At 45.9% G+C, this 13,699-nt stretch overlaps 2 protein-coding genes across 3 annotated transcripts in view; one reads left to right on the top strand and one right to left on the bottom strand.

Annotated features, from left to right (window-relative positions):
- Positions 1–3,061: 3,061 nt before the first annotated feature.
- Positions 3,062–11,024, bottom strand: supt7l (SPT7 like, STAGA complex subunit gamma). 2 transcript variants are annotated; one of them, XM_084013961.1, is made up of 5 exons: positions 11,012–11,024; positions 8,293–8,770; positions 7,391–7,715; positions 6,016–6,253; positions 3,062–3,624 (listed from the first exon to the last, which is right to left on the bottom strand). In XM_084013961.1, exons 2-5 carry the CDS (start codon positions 8,721–8,723, stop codon positions 3,305–3,307), a joined length of 1,314 nt encoding a protein of 437 aa, XP_083870087.1. In that variant the 5' UTR covers positions 8,724–8,770; positions 11,012–11,024; the 3' UTR covers positions 3,062–3,304. The 2 variants fall into 2 exon arrangements, with proteins under 2 accessions (XP_083870087.1, XP_083870086.1); XM_084013960.1 differs by lacking the exon at positions 11,012–11,024 and adding an exon at positions 9,348–9,452 and having other exon boundaries at positions 8,293–8,776.
- slc4a1ap (solute carrier family 4 member 1 adaptor protein) overlaps positions 9,632–13,699 on the top strand; it is a 7,598-nt gene continuing 3,530 nt past the window's right edge. Inside the window, exons 1-10 of the mRNA XM_084013953.1 lie at positions 9,632–10,440; positions 11,228–11,438; positions 11,534–11,662; positions 11,747–11,807; positions 11,902–12,041; positions 12,117–12,277; positions 12,537–12,606; positions 12,683–12,872; positions 13,136–13,232; positions 13,324–13,576. Of these exons, the coding sequence (XP_083870079.1) occupies positions 9,658–10,440; positions 11,228–11,438; positions 11,534–11,662; positions 11,747–11,807; positions 11,902–12,041; positions 12,117–12,277; positions 12,537–12,606; positions 12,683–12,872; positions 13,136–13,232; positions 13,324–13,576 (2,095 nt within the window). The 5' untranslated portion in view covers positions 9,632–9,657. The remainder of the gene's footprint in view (positions 10,441–11,227; positions 11,439–11,533; positions 11,663–11,746; positions 11,808–11,901; positions 12,042–12,116; positions 12,278–12,536; positions 12,607–12,682; positions 12,873–13,135; positions 13,233–13,323; positions 13,577–13,699) is intronic.

Here is a 13,699-nt window from a genome sequence, read left to right on the forward strand (position 1 = left end):
GGTTTCTTAGATGCATCGGCATTCAGACATCCAGGAGAACATGCAGTCGCCACAGCTAATTACTGCCGTGTGGAAACGTAATCATTGAGTAACATCTCAACACAAGTCTGCAGCCTTCTCATGCTGTGCGACCCTTCCTCCCTCTGAAGGCTTGGGAGGGCCCGGGTCTCTGTGCATCTGGGAGAATGTTCAATCCTGCATCTGAAGCAGAGAGGGCAGTCCAGCTACAGTTTGTGAGCGGCACAAGATTGCCCTCCGATGGACGAATGATGAACTGAATTCAACTCCACAGAAATGCCACTTCAAAAGACCAATATTGTTTCCAGTCAAATAGATTTCCAGGCGGCTCCATTTCCAGAGTCGCCCTGTTCTATAAAGATGAAAGGGATCATGTAAAAGCAGGTTACAGAGAGCTACATGGAAACGGTCTGCTTTGACCCGCCCCCCCGAGTCCTGAGCTCTACCAATCGAAGGCTTCAGGGCAAACATGGTGGAGGTTATGGGTTATGTTCGGCCACACATGTCACGGAATAAAACAGGATGTATCCCTCGGAAATATATAATTCAAGTACAGACTCACACACAACACAACATGTAGTTTTTTGTTGTGTTCAACTCCAGATAATTAAAGCTCATAGAGAAGAAACAACATAGCAGTTTGTTTGAGGGGTTATGACACAGTGAACATGACTATGTCAGTTCAAATGAGTCAAAATGTGAGTCCAAACCAACAAAAAGTTATTTTTCTAGAGACGCTTTATCAGTTATAAATATCCAACGGCCTCCACCGTCAGTAAAGTCTCACTAGAATGAACCAGTAAAGGCACAAAACTGAAACAATCAAACAAACATGACAGTAAACAAAAGAGAGCTGAGCACCGCGTAGCGCTGTCCGTGGTGCTGATCCTGTTTGAACATAAAAGTGTCTTCGGCGTCGGCCTGTTTGTGTATGAGTTGTGAGGTTTATAAGTGGGGAGAGACTGCACGACTTTAGCATACTTCTTAGAAATAATACATAAAATAATAGGCTGCAATATCAGGTCATACGGCTGAGCCTGAATTTGAAGCATCATCACTGAAATATACAGGAAATAAGCACATAATTCCATGGAATAGAAACCTAGAACTATTCAACATGATGCAGTTTTTATTTAAAAAAGTATGATATATATATATATATATATATATATATATATATATACATACAGTATATATATGCACTAAAAAGCATGCAGAGCCGGCTCGCTATGTTGATGAACACCAAGTAGACACTTATCTGACAAAGCTGACTGTCTCCCATTTCCATGTGATTTGTTAAGGAAACAGACAAATGAGCGAAGGAGCATCAAGCTCATCATGCAAACCAACGTATTCCTCATTCTGTTTGCAAACTCAAACTCCATGGAGGAATTAAATTCCACGTAGAAGGTAATTAATCATTGTTGGGTCCTCTCAGAGACCCCCGCTCAAAAAGCCTTCTGACATTGTTGTAACTACGCCTCGTCTCCGGCGTGAAGCTCCTCACCAGCTGCTGACAGACTGAGGGTCACGTTGTCACAACACCAGTATAACAAGACGTGAACCCGTTCAATCCCACCAGTCACAACTGGTTTCTCTCAGGAATAGATTTACTTTTCTGTGATAAGACGTGATTCCAGTTAAACGGTTACACGACCACAGCTGCTGATGCTTTGATTGGATAATAAATGTTTCCTGTAGAATAAAGAAAGAAGTTGTCAGAAGATGTGGAAAATAAATACATTTACTTACAATATAGTACAATTTTGTACTCCTTGGTACGCCTTACATGTGTTTCTATTCGATGATACTTCATACTTCTACTCCACAATTCATAATGAGGCTGTTCTACTTTTTACTACACTACATTGATTTGACGGCTGTGGTTATTAGTTATATTTCCGATCAGGATTTTACATAAAAAACTTTGTTGAGGTCAATTTTTGTCCATTACATGACGACAGCTGTGCTAGTACTACACAGTCAGTAAATGTACTTACTTTAATTTCTTTTTAATGTAAAATGTCAAATATACATATTCCTTCTGCCAAGTATGATATATGTAGACATGTGTGAGTGTTTTTCATTCTTAAAGGCACAGTACCGGCCTCCATCGGTTTGGGAGTGACGAGGTCGTCGATGCCGTCTTTCTGCTGCGACTGTGGCAGAACGTCAGAGCAGTCAGAACGTCAGAGCAGTCAGAACGTCAGAGCAGTCAGAACGTCAGAGCAGGCAGAACGTCACACTCTCCCAGGTATCGACGTTGACAAGCGGAGCGCTGGAAGCCACGAGTCTGGAATGCTGGTTGTGTTTTCCAGCTGCTCACCTGGATCACACACGCTGTCTGTTTTACTACGCTGCCACGCAAACACACATAAACCAACTCTAAATGCCTTGAATATCAGCTCATGACCCCGTCAGCACGTCCCATAGGTGAAGACAATTAGCAGCCGGATTGTGGGAATGAAAGAGGCCCACACAAAAGCCAATCACGTGGCTTCAAAGAAGCCCGCTCTTTCCGCATGCAGAATTATGCGTGCCGCAATTAATTTGCCATTAAGACGGGATTGATGTCGCCTCCATGATGCAGACACTCCAGCCATAATTGCCTCTGGTGTTGCATTCCCAGCTTTGCCTCATTACCCAAACAGATGCTAATTTAGCGGAGCGGCTTCAGGTTGACAGGTGTGGAGTGTGTGTGTGTGTGTGTGTGTGTCGTTCCGCTGTGACATGTACAGTAAAGTGTACAGCAGCGGGGGATACATCATAATATGCAACAGCATCTTTACGAGGGAGAAAACAATATTTTCCTTTTCCGGCGGAGCATCTTTAATGGTAATGAACGGCGCCGGCAGTAATTGGTGTGTGAGGAGAACGAGACTTAACAGCTCGGGAAAACAAACCGTTGTGCTGAATTATTAAGCCGTTAAACTAAATGATTTGCTTTTGGACCGCTTTGTTTTCTTCTATTCATTAGGCTCATACTCATCCTCCTCCTACTTTCTCTGAAAACCACTTAATAAACGCAAATGAACAAAACTGATACTTCAAAAGATGTTTATTCTTTTGACATCTCACCCCATTATAAAGTCAACATATTCAGCTATTAGAGAGAAACGTACTCATACAAACAAACGTGAAAAACTACAGAACATCAGTTCATTCATGACACCAATGTGATCTCGACAGCTGATGTGTCTCGGCACTATTTTCTGTCAGATTCTGGGAATGTGGAAGACTTTAGGTTCAGAGTTCACGGAGCTTCTTCCATCCACAAATCTGGCCCTCACATCTTCTTCGCCCGCTTCTTGGGTCTTTGGTTGAAGACGGGCGAGGTGCTCATCAAGGAGTCGGGCGAATGCGAGGCGTAGCTGGCGTCTGATGCCCCGCCTCCAGGAGAGGTCGCCATGGCTCCTCCCGACTCGCTCATGGTGGACATGGGCCCCCCCTCCTCGAACACGTCTCCCCCCAGGACCCCGTGGTGGTGGTGATGATGGTGGTGGTGATGGTGGTGGTGGTGGTGGCCGGCACCCTGGCCCTCGTCGCCATCCTGCGGCTCCATTTTGACCTGTGGCCAGAGTGGGGAGTTGTTGGCCCCGCCCCCACCTTAGGAGAGAGAGAGCATCACTTTAGCAAAGATGATTTTCCACCAGAAAATGTAGCAATTTTTAAAATCAGTGTAATTAAAGAGTAAGGCTGCACTATGAATTGAGTATGAAGGGGGGTCACAGGTGTGGCTTCCCACTATTAAATGAACAGGACATCCCGTCATGTGGAGACTTGGCTGCTTCTAATTGAAAAACCTTCACTCAGAGCCACCAGCCGGCGTTCAGGACGCTTTGGATTCAGGTTTGGGGAGCCGCCGCTCTCCGATGAGAAGGTCGGGAACGGCCGCTCATTGTGAGAGGATCATCTCCGACCTTCAGCTGTTCACACTTCACCTGGACTGAACCAGCACGGCCGTCTACCGGGCCGGACCCCCTCAGTGGGAGGGGTCTGGGCGATGTCAGCCCCCGAGCCTGAAACACCGAGCCCCTCTCGTTAACCACGTTGTGGGTCTGACTTTTTTTTGCCATGTCATCACCGTTAGCAGCTACACAACCCAAGTGTTTCTGATTAAATTATTTATCTCGCTTCCACCAGATTGGTACACTTAACTTTAAGATGCAGTATACACAATTTAGGCTGAATATTCATGTTTATTTTTCTTATTGCAATATACATATATATACATATATATACATATATATATATATATATATATATATATATATATATACACACACACATCACAGAAAAAAAATATTGCAATGTCAGTTTTTTTCCAAACATCATGCAGCCAGAAAGTAAGTCTACTATGTAATGTGAAATAGAAACATTTTGTCAGTAAAATCAATGATCATGATCTCAATATTGATCAGAAAAGATGAAGCCTTATGAACGACTAAGCTGAATTAAAGCACGTCGCTGCCCCCAGTGTGAATGATACTACTTGTATTACTGCAAAGAATAAAGCTCTTTGACATTTGCACTGGTGTATTTGTTTTAGAGAAGCCAAAAGAGCTCTCATCTTTTCCTTCTTCAGGGAGAAGTCTGATATCAACACCAGAGTATTACCATCCAATGAGTCACTTCCAAAAGTGAGAGTGGAAATACGCCGTGTTTAACATGCAAAGCAAAAAGAATTGCTCTCTGGAGGCGTAAAAGAACGCTGCAGATATGCTGTAAGGTTGGAGAAACAACAGTGTAGTTACACTTCAAAGCCAACGAGGTGATAACTTTCTCAACTTGAAGCTGGCGATGTTTTGGGGAGGAGGCGAAACGTATTCACATTCACAGTAGGAGATCTAATACCTTCAATATCAGCGAGAAGGGAAGAACTTCAACACCAAATAAATGGAAAGCATGAATCTCTGCTGCAAGACGTTCACCCAGAAACCAGTTCATGACGGTAAACAACATTTATCTGGTTTGAACGGAATCATTTTCATACAATCAGCGGTCTGACTTGGTGTTTACATATTTGTTGTGAGTGTCACACGACGAAGGCAGAAGCAGTTTCATGATTAAATCACCTGATCCAACATGGCGATGCTTTAGGTTTAACAGCCAGGGACTAGTGAGTTCCCATTCAGAGATATTAATAATGACAATAAGAGTCTGCCGGTACGGTGATCCATTTGTTTTCTGATGGAGTGTTGAATACAACGAAGCATATCGAGGAAAGTCATCTCTACTTTTCAGTTTCACACATTGAGCAAAGCATTTCCACTGCTAACCTTCTGCACAGAGCTTATCAGACGTTACTGGCTGAACGATTTACGAGACCAACCACAGCACCTTTGACCTCCACGTCACTAACAGCAAAGCAGAAGGCTGCGGTTCATGGATCGACCACTAGAGGGTGGCCCCAAACGCCAGTCAACTTACATGTTAAAATTCCCAATTTTACAGCAAAAATAAAAGATGTACAGCCTGGTACAAATATGCGATGATTTAACTGGTAGGAGAGGTCTTCTGCATGGAGGTTTCGGCCGGAGTGGCACATCAGTCTGGGAGGAAGTCATTAATCAAGTGTTTAAAGCTAGCCACGGGAAGTTTGGCCCATATAAAGGGAGTAAACTGAGTTGTATTTTGGAGCCAAGAGAGTCGAAAATGACTCAAGATACCCATAAGTACAGATACTGCCTTAGAATAGGAGGGCGAACAAGCCCTCTTTCTCCTATTGGTTAGAATGGCCCTCAGTCCACCAAAGTGACCAATGAGGAGAAGTAGGACTTCAACAAGGCGCATGCAGCAGGAGAGTGTAGACTTCCTAAAGTGAAGGCTCGGTAGGATTTCTGGGTAGAGCAGGTGGCGAAGCTTCAGCAGGACTTTGGTTAAACTGGGTGTGGCCACACGGTTCTGATAGCAGGCTTGAAAAGTCCGGTTCAATAAAGATCGCCAAGATGGTTTAGAACAGAAGTCCACAAACCAACGTACAGTCTGGGGTCTCACCTGAGGTGTGAGGAGAATGGTCCCCATCCAGGCCTGAAGCCAGCTTCTCACTGTGGGCCCCGAGGACCCCCATGGGCAGAGCTTGGTCCCCAGAGGCCAGGTCGGCCTCGGGCTCCTCACTGACGGGGAAGGAGATGTCGCTCATGGGCTCCTCCTTGATCCTCGGGGGTTTGGAGTCCTCCAGAGCCTTCTCTGGGTTCACCAGGCGTTCATATTCCTCCGACAGATCTTTGCTCACCTGGGAGAGGAAATCTCTTATCAGGACCAGTTCGTTATACAGTATTTGAATTCAATCCATCAACCTGTCTATCTTTAGAAGCCATGTTTGCACCGAAGACAGTGAATCTCTCACTTTGGTTTCTGTCTCATTTCCAAGCAGCTTGAACACGAGTTGCCATCCGGTCCATTGTTCTCACTACGTGGTTCTGTATGCTCTCTGAGATGACTCAGCGTTGTTGTGGTGACATTTTCAAATGGTCTGCTTTTTTCTTCAGCACTGTGCCAAACGGGATTGTTTTCATTGTCATGTCACCGGCTGACTGTTTCTCAAATTCTCCTTTTAGACGATATAATGTCAGAATATAATGCAAAATGGCCACAATGAACCCAGAGCTTACCAGAACCCGCGGGGACTTCTTCTACTGTTTCCCCAGAGATCGTCCACAAAATGAAATGATTCAATTCACAATGCTAACTTTACAATAGCTAACTCATATTAGAGAAGCTGGAAGTAGAGAATGTTTGATGTTTTGTTTGATAAATGACTTCAGCAATTAACTGATTATTAAACTTTTCTCTAAATGGACTATTTGATGAACAGGATTCATTGTTTTCAGCACCAGAACTGTTTCTAGTCTATGTCATAGCTTCTCCTCTGCTTCATGATGCATAGCAATTTAAAAAAAAATACTCACAATATGAGTGGGCAATATGGATAAAATCATGTACCGTAGTATATGTAATTTTATGTTTACTGGCATATGATATAGTTTTCGTGAAGATCAAACGAGAAACAATATCAAGATTATAAACAGACAGGAATTATTGTTTAAATTAAATACCAATCAATAATAACAATCAGTACTGCCATAAAAACAGTCCGTCTCATTGATTTGCAACATTGGCCAAACAATCACATAATATAACCACAGATATTAAAATAGATAAAGAAATATAATAGAGACGCAGCAGTTCTGACACTGATATTGAATATTTGAATGTTGAATAGCTGGATCTGTTATCAGTGACAAAAGGCCGATCTGGATACCATTATTTTAATACATAACAATTCAATATATTTATTAAATATGAATGTATTTGTTACATTTAGCTGTTAGGAGAACTATGTTTAATTTGAAACCTATATAAAGCTCACCTGCAGCATGTAGCTGTGGTAATCTTTGATCCGCACCTGCCAGAAGCGCTGCAGGGCCAGCACGCTGCCGATGCCCACCTCGTGGAACACTTGCTCCACCACGTCGGGGAAGGGACTCGCTCCGAGCCGAGCCTCGCGGTCCACCGCCACCCGCAGCATGCGGGCGAGCCGCAGGTAGTGCTCGTGGGCCAGGTCGGTCAGGGTTTCCAGCACGCTCTCCTGGGCCGACTCGAAGCCAGCGTGGGCCAAGATGGTGGCCACCGACTGGTAGAGAAGCGGCCTGCAGGAGGGCCAGCTCAGCTCCGTGACCGGCTCGCCTTTACCCCTAATGATGGAAAGAACCGGGAGAGATGAAAGGAGAAGACTGGTTGGTATCTGAGATTGTATCTGTGAAATACAGCATGTAAATAAATACAATTAAATAAATAAATACCAACTCAATCAGCTGGATCGTGACAATCGTGCTAATCAATTAAATTCTGGAGTTTTAATTATTCCAGTTTAACTTTTGACCAATTTGTTGCTGTATTAAAAAGGTTTACACATGAATTTTGAAGATTTCTCACTTAGTTGCTGCTGTACAATTCATTATTTTGTGCATTTATATGCATGTGTTTATTTATGGTGACGTTGGGAAATTCATGAGCGTGTTCTAGTCCAGCTCTATGTGTAAAGTGTCCTGTGATGACTTTTGCTGTGACACTATAAATAACTTCACTTCCACACAGTGAGGCGTACAGCTTATTGATTAACACCTGGTAGCGGATTGGTACTCAGTATCAGCCAATGCCCAAAGCCCAGGTATCTTATCAAGGACTGACAAAGTGGAATTGATGCATACCAGACAAAAACGTTGTGAGATCTAAACTCGAATGACTTGTGAGCGTTTAAGATGAACTCACTTATAGAAGTCACTTTCAGGATCACTGTGGCGGAGCAGGAAGGGTTGCCGTGGGGCTTTGCTGTCCACAGGTAGCAGGTCATCCGGCATAGCGGGTGGGGTGGGGGGACGTGGGGGCGCGTTGGGATCAGCCTCTTCCAGCCTGCTGCCACTCTCTGAGGACGCCGAGCTCTGACCCTGAGTCTGGGCCGCCGACAGGAGAACGCGTAGACGGCGGGCATGCTGACACAGCTGCACCGTGTGGATGGTGAGGCTGCAAGGCTCCGACGGGATGTCCAACATGGTGGTGGGCCGTGGACGTTGGGCCGAGGGCTGGTGCAGGGGGGGGTCCTGCATCTCCACCGAGCGAAACTCTCGCTGGAGCAAGTCAAAGGAGCTGCGACTGGGTGGAGCCCCGGCAGGTCCAGGGATCTCGCCCCAGTAACGCATCATGATGAGGGGTCGGAGCCAGAAAGACACGAGCAGGATTCAAACTGGGACTGAATCTGTTAACAGGGAGAGGTGGAGAGGAAGCTGAAGAACCCATCCATCAAGGGTATTAACAACATCAGATTATGAAAAGCACTAAATCTGATTGTTGACACAAACTTAAACCAGTTTACTCTGGATTTTCAAAATAAATGATAGGGGACGTCTTTGCGGATACAGGAGGGAAGAAGACACAAAAACGGTTAGTTAATACTAACTCCTCAACAATGTTATAAAAGCTTTTACAACATGCTTGTCTTCTGATTACTTCGGCACACATTTGACCAACAGGTTACACGTTATAACGAACATATTAGCGAGTATACACAGCGTGTATGGGGGGTAAAAAAATCACTGGGAATAGCAATTAATACAGTTTTAAGTTGAAAAGCAAGAAAAAGTGACGCGAAATGAATGAAAGCCACGGTTTAACTCGTATGTCTGCAGGTGTCTGGCTGGAGTTTAGCACACCAGAGGAACAACTCATTCAGGAGCAGCGACGGTAAGCTACGAGCAGCTAGCTAAGTACGTAGCACGCGTGTTAGCTGGTTAATTACGAACACGTCACAACGAGAACAACGAACTCACGTAGCTCGGGGATGAACGAACCGTCTAACATGTTAAATCCAATGCCGTTATGACGTTATCTTAAAACGGAAGTTACACCGGAAGTAAACCTTCTCGCCCTTCTTACAAAAAATCTCGGGTGAACAGTTGGAAACATGTTTCGTTCCGCCTCACTCCCATTGACGTTGACTGGTTTAAAATTATATATTCCGGTAAAGTAGGGTGTACGTGTGATTTTTTTAAAACATATTTTTGAGCGTATTTATTTTAAGCGTTTTTTTTTACAGATGTTTAGAAAACCCGGACCAAATTCACAGTGCACCAAACAAACATGGACGCCTCCCCGCCGTCAGACGCGTCCGCGAAGAATACGGATGAACAAATGAGCCACGCCATGGAAACGGACGAGTCCACGGAGAATGGAGGCGAACAGAAACCCGAACCAGAACCAACGGACACTTTTAAAAAGCCGACTCTTTTCGCGGCGCATTCCCTCGCCAGCAGACGCGGTAACGTCGCTGCTCCGTCCAAAGCAACAGCGGCCGGAATCAAACCTGTGGAGGAAAGTAACGACGCTGAAGTCGTGGACACAACGAGTGAGGACCCTGTAAGTGACAATACAAGCGAAGACCAGGAAGAGGACGCTAAAGACGAGAACGTGGCCGCTGTGAAAACCAGGCCAGACGCCAAACCCAGGGTGCTCCCTGCTCAAGCGCCCCCGGCGGGTAAGTTCCCCCCTATCCCGTACACAGAGCCGCCCTGGGGTAGCGCGGCTCCGGATGCCCCCTATGCTCTGGAGATCCTTAAAAACGGCACCATAGTGGACGCAGTACCCCTCGAGGAGAAAAGCTACTTCGTGGTCGGACGTTTACCCGTGTGCGACATCTCCCTGGAGCACCCGTCCATCTCCAGGTACCACGCCGTGGTTCAGTACCGCAGGCAGGCCGGGGAGGAGGGGTCTGTCGGGGAGGAGAGGGGCTTCTACGTCCACGACCTGGGCAGCACACACGGCACCGTGGTGAACAAGAACAAGATCCCCCCGAAGACCTTCATCCGGCTCCGTGTGGGACACGTCCTGAAGTTCGGTGGCAGCACAAGGCTGTTCATCCTGCAGGTAAATCCTAATATATAGTAAAGATAACTGATCTTACCCTTAATATAATCACATTCACTAATTATTTTATATGTGTTTATGTTTCTACATGCACAAACCTATCAACACAAACAACTTTACTAAAACTAAACAAATATACAAACATAAGGGAATAAACAACACCTCAGATCAAATATCTAGTTATTCAGCCTGACATATTCTCATCACACTAATCTTTTGTTTCGTACATCACGAATCCACGCCAGAAACAGTGCTAGAAATTTAAAAACGGATGTCAACAGACATTTTAATGAACATTTTAATGAATGAATTCAAAAGCAAAAATTGTTTTCAATCATACGTCTTTTCGATTTGCAGAGTTTTTAAACGTTTAAGTTAATTTGTGAACTTGGGCAATCAGACAACTTTTATTTTTTATTTAGTTGGCAACTATTTTAATATTAATTTATCAGGTAAAAATACATTTTTACATCATTAATGGCTGTTTTTACTGGGGCATTTTGAAAAGTGTTTTCTACTAGTGTGTATTTTATAAATGTTTATTATGAGGTAGCCCCCTCTAGTGGGCCACAGAGATATTGCACAAGAATGTGGACCAAGTTGAAATGACTGCTAGCGTAACACACCTGAATCTCAAACTGAACTCTCGGTGGTGAGTTGCACTGTGGGTAATATAGTTTGCAGAAGAATGCATGGAATAAAAGAAGAGAATGATTTTTATCATCAGAATGCTCTTGTCCTCCTCCTCCTCCTCCTCCTCCTCCTCCTCCTCCTCCTCCTTCCACAGGGCCCAGAGTTTGATGCGGAAGAGGAGTCTGAGCTAACGGTGACAGAGCTGAGGGCGAAAGCCCAAAAACAGAAGGCAGAGCTGGAGAAGAGGATGATGGGAGACGGTTCTGATGAGGAGGAGGAGGAGGAGGAGACGGAGGGAGACGGGCAAGGCGAAAGCAACAAGGGCAAAGTGTCCAAGGACGACTCCGGCTGTTCCTGGGGAATGGGTGAGCTTGTCTGCCGGTTGTTGGATTATGTTACACTGTGTGAAACCTCTCTTCTCCCCTTTCATTCCTTCCGTCTCCCTGCTTCGCCCCTGCAGACGAGGAGGCCGTTCCTGAGGAAGACGAGAACGAGGAAAACCCTTTTTCAACAGAGTTCCAAGAGGACCAGGAAGCTGCCTACCTGAAAGACCCGAAGAAGGCTTTGCAAGGATTCTATGACAGGGAAGGTAAAAAGAATAACGTCTTCTTCTGCTTTTCTCCTTTTCCCCATCTTTCTTGAATTGACTTAGACTTTGGCATCTAAATCTTAGGAGAGGAGCTTGAATTTGAGTATGAAGACAAAAGCCATGGCTCCTGGCTCTGCAGAATAAAGTGAGTGAAGAGAAACCCCCGATGTATGAGATTTAAGGTTAGAAGCCTCGCTATGAGAACAGTTGTAAAGTGCACACTTTAATGTCTCCGCCAGGCTCCCGGTGGACGATGCCAAGGGCCGGCAGCTGGTCGCCGAGGCAACCCACACGGGGAAGAAGAAGGATGCGGCCGTCCTGTGCTGCCTGGAGGCATGTCGCATGCTGGAAGCCAGAGGGCTGCTCCGCCAGGAAGCAGGTGTGAACCGCCGTCTGAGGGCGCTTCAGCTCGTAGTCATGACGATCACACTAATAGTGAACATCCTGTCTCTAGTGTCCCGTAAACGCAAGAAGAAGAACTGGGAAGACGAGGACTACTACGACAGTGACGACGACACCTTCCTGGATCGAACCGGCACCGTGGAGAGGAAGAGGGAGGAGAGGATGAAGAAGGCGGGGAAGGTGGACGAGCGGCCCGACACCTATGAATCACTGGTGAATATATGCTGCTGTTTATGAGTAGGGAAGAATCATCACCATATAATGTATGTATGGCCTGATTTAAAGCCAAATGCTCCTCATATGAGCATGCTCCATGCTCCCTTACACAAGAGGAACTTTTACCATTTTTATTTTTTACCAAATCTAGCTTATTTTGATGGAAATGTAAACTTTGGATTTATGTAACCTCCACTCGTACTGCTATGGATGCTCAGCATGCTGTATGCTTCATGTGTGTCTGCTTTTCCTGTAGGTGGCTAAACTGTCAGCCGTGGAGAAGGAGCTGGCGGAGACTCAGAACAAGCTCAGTGGCGGTAGAGGAGGTGAGTCACATCGCCCGGCCGTCCTCCACTCTGTGGTCGGATACCTACACATGCACCTTCTCATCCCTCCCCTTAGACTCCTCCAGCGCTGCCAGCGAGGACCCGCTGGACGCCTTCATGACGGCGGTGCGGAGCGAGGTGGCGATGGACGCCGTGGAGCGCAGGAAGCTTCACATGCACGTCGCCAACATGCGCAGAGAAGCCCAGCGGCTCCGCAAGCTGGTGGAACTGACGCGGCCCGCCCAGATGCCCTCGCTGCAGCCGAGGTCAGACCTCACACATGAGTTCATGCAGCAGATAGCAGCACGTCAGCCATAGCGGTTATGTTAAAGAACGGGAATGTGTTTAGAGGATGTTCTACGCTCACCAGAGGGACTCACAATATGTAACCAAGAATGTGAAGTTTCCCACATTGCAACGTCGAAGGAGTGTCCTGCATCGTTTTCTTCCATCTGGTTTATTAAGATCTGCAGTATATCCGGACACATTTCAATATTTAAAGCTGTTTTGATGTGTGTCTGTGTGACAGTGGCAGCTCAGAGCCAGGGAAGCCTACAAAGAGCTTACCGCTGTTCGGAGCCATGAAGGGAGGGAGCAAATTCAAACTGAAGACCGGTACCATCGGGGTAGGTTTCATAACTCCGTCTCATCTTTCATAAGCAGCGTTTGTTTCTGGATTTAGCTCGGCCTATTTCTTCCGTTTCTCCTCTCTTGTAGAAGTTGCCTCCCAAGCGCCCCAACTTGCCCGCAGTGCTCTTCAACATGAAAGAACTTCCGCCCAGCGGAGAAGAGGAGGATGAAGAGGAGGAGGCGGCGGCGGCAGAGGAGAATGAGGATAATTATGATGAAGAGTGCACAACTGTTAGTGAGACTCATGTTGACCCTGAAGAATCCAGTCCATCCGTGTCTCAAGAGAGCGCTCCATCAGGACGGCGAAGCCGGAAAGTAGCCCCGCCCCCAGAGCCCAAAGGTAAGAAGGATGAGAGGAAGGTTGTTTTTTGGTTTTCTGAACTCTTCATCGCATGTTCACAAGTTTTACGATACACTTCTTATGCCACTGGGGGGCAGTAGATGTGTAACTAACAAAACCATC

Source organism: Eutrigla gurnardus (genome assembly GCF_963514095.1).
Source record: "Eutrigla gurnardus genome assembly, chromosome: 7".
NCBI classification, from domain to species: Eukaryota; Metazoa; Chordata; class Actinopteri; order Perciformes; family Triglidae; genus Eutrigla; species Eutrigla gurnardus.

What these genes read in the sequence shown, in the direction of transcription:
- supt7l (XM_084013961.1), bottom strand. Translation starts at nt 8,723, where the DNA reads ATGATGCGTTACTGGGGCGAGATCCCTGGACCTGCCGGGGCTCCACCC. An exon ending in CCTGAAAGTGACTTCTATAA is followed by an intron (nt 7,716 to 8,292) that starts GTGAGTTCATCT and finishes TTCCATCATTAG; the next exon opens with GGGTAAAGGCGAGCCGGTCA. An exon ending in CCATTCTCCTCACACCTCAG is followed by an intron (nt 3,625 to 6,015) that starts GTGAGACCCCAG and finishes CTCTCTCCTAAG; the next exon opens with GTGGGGGCGGGGCCAACAAC.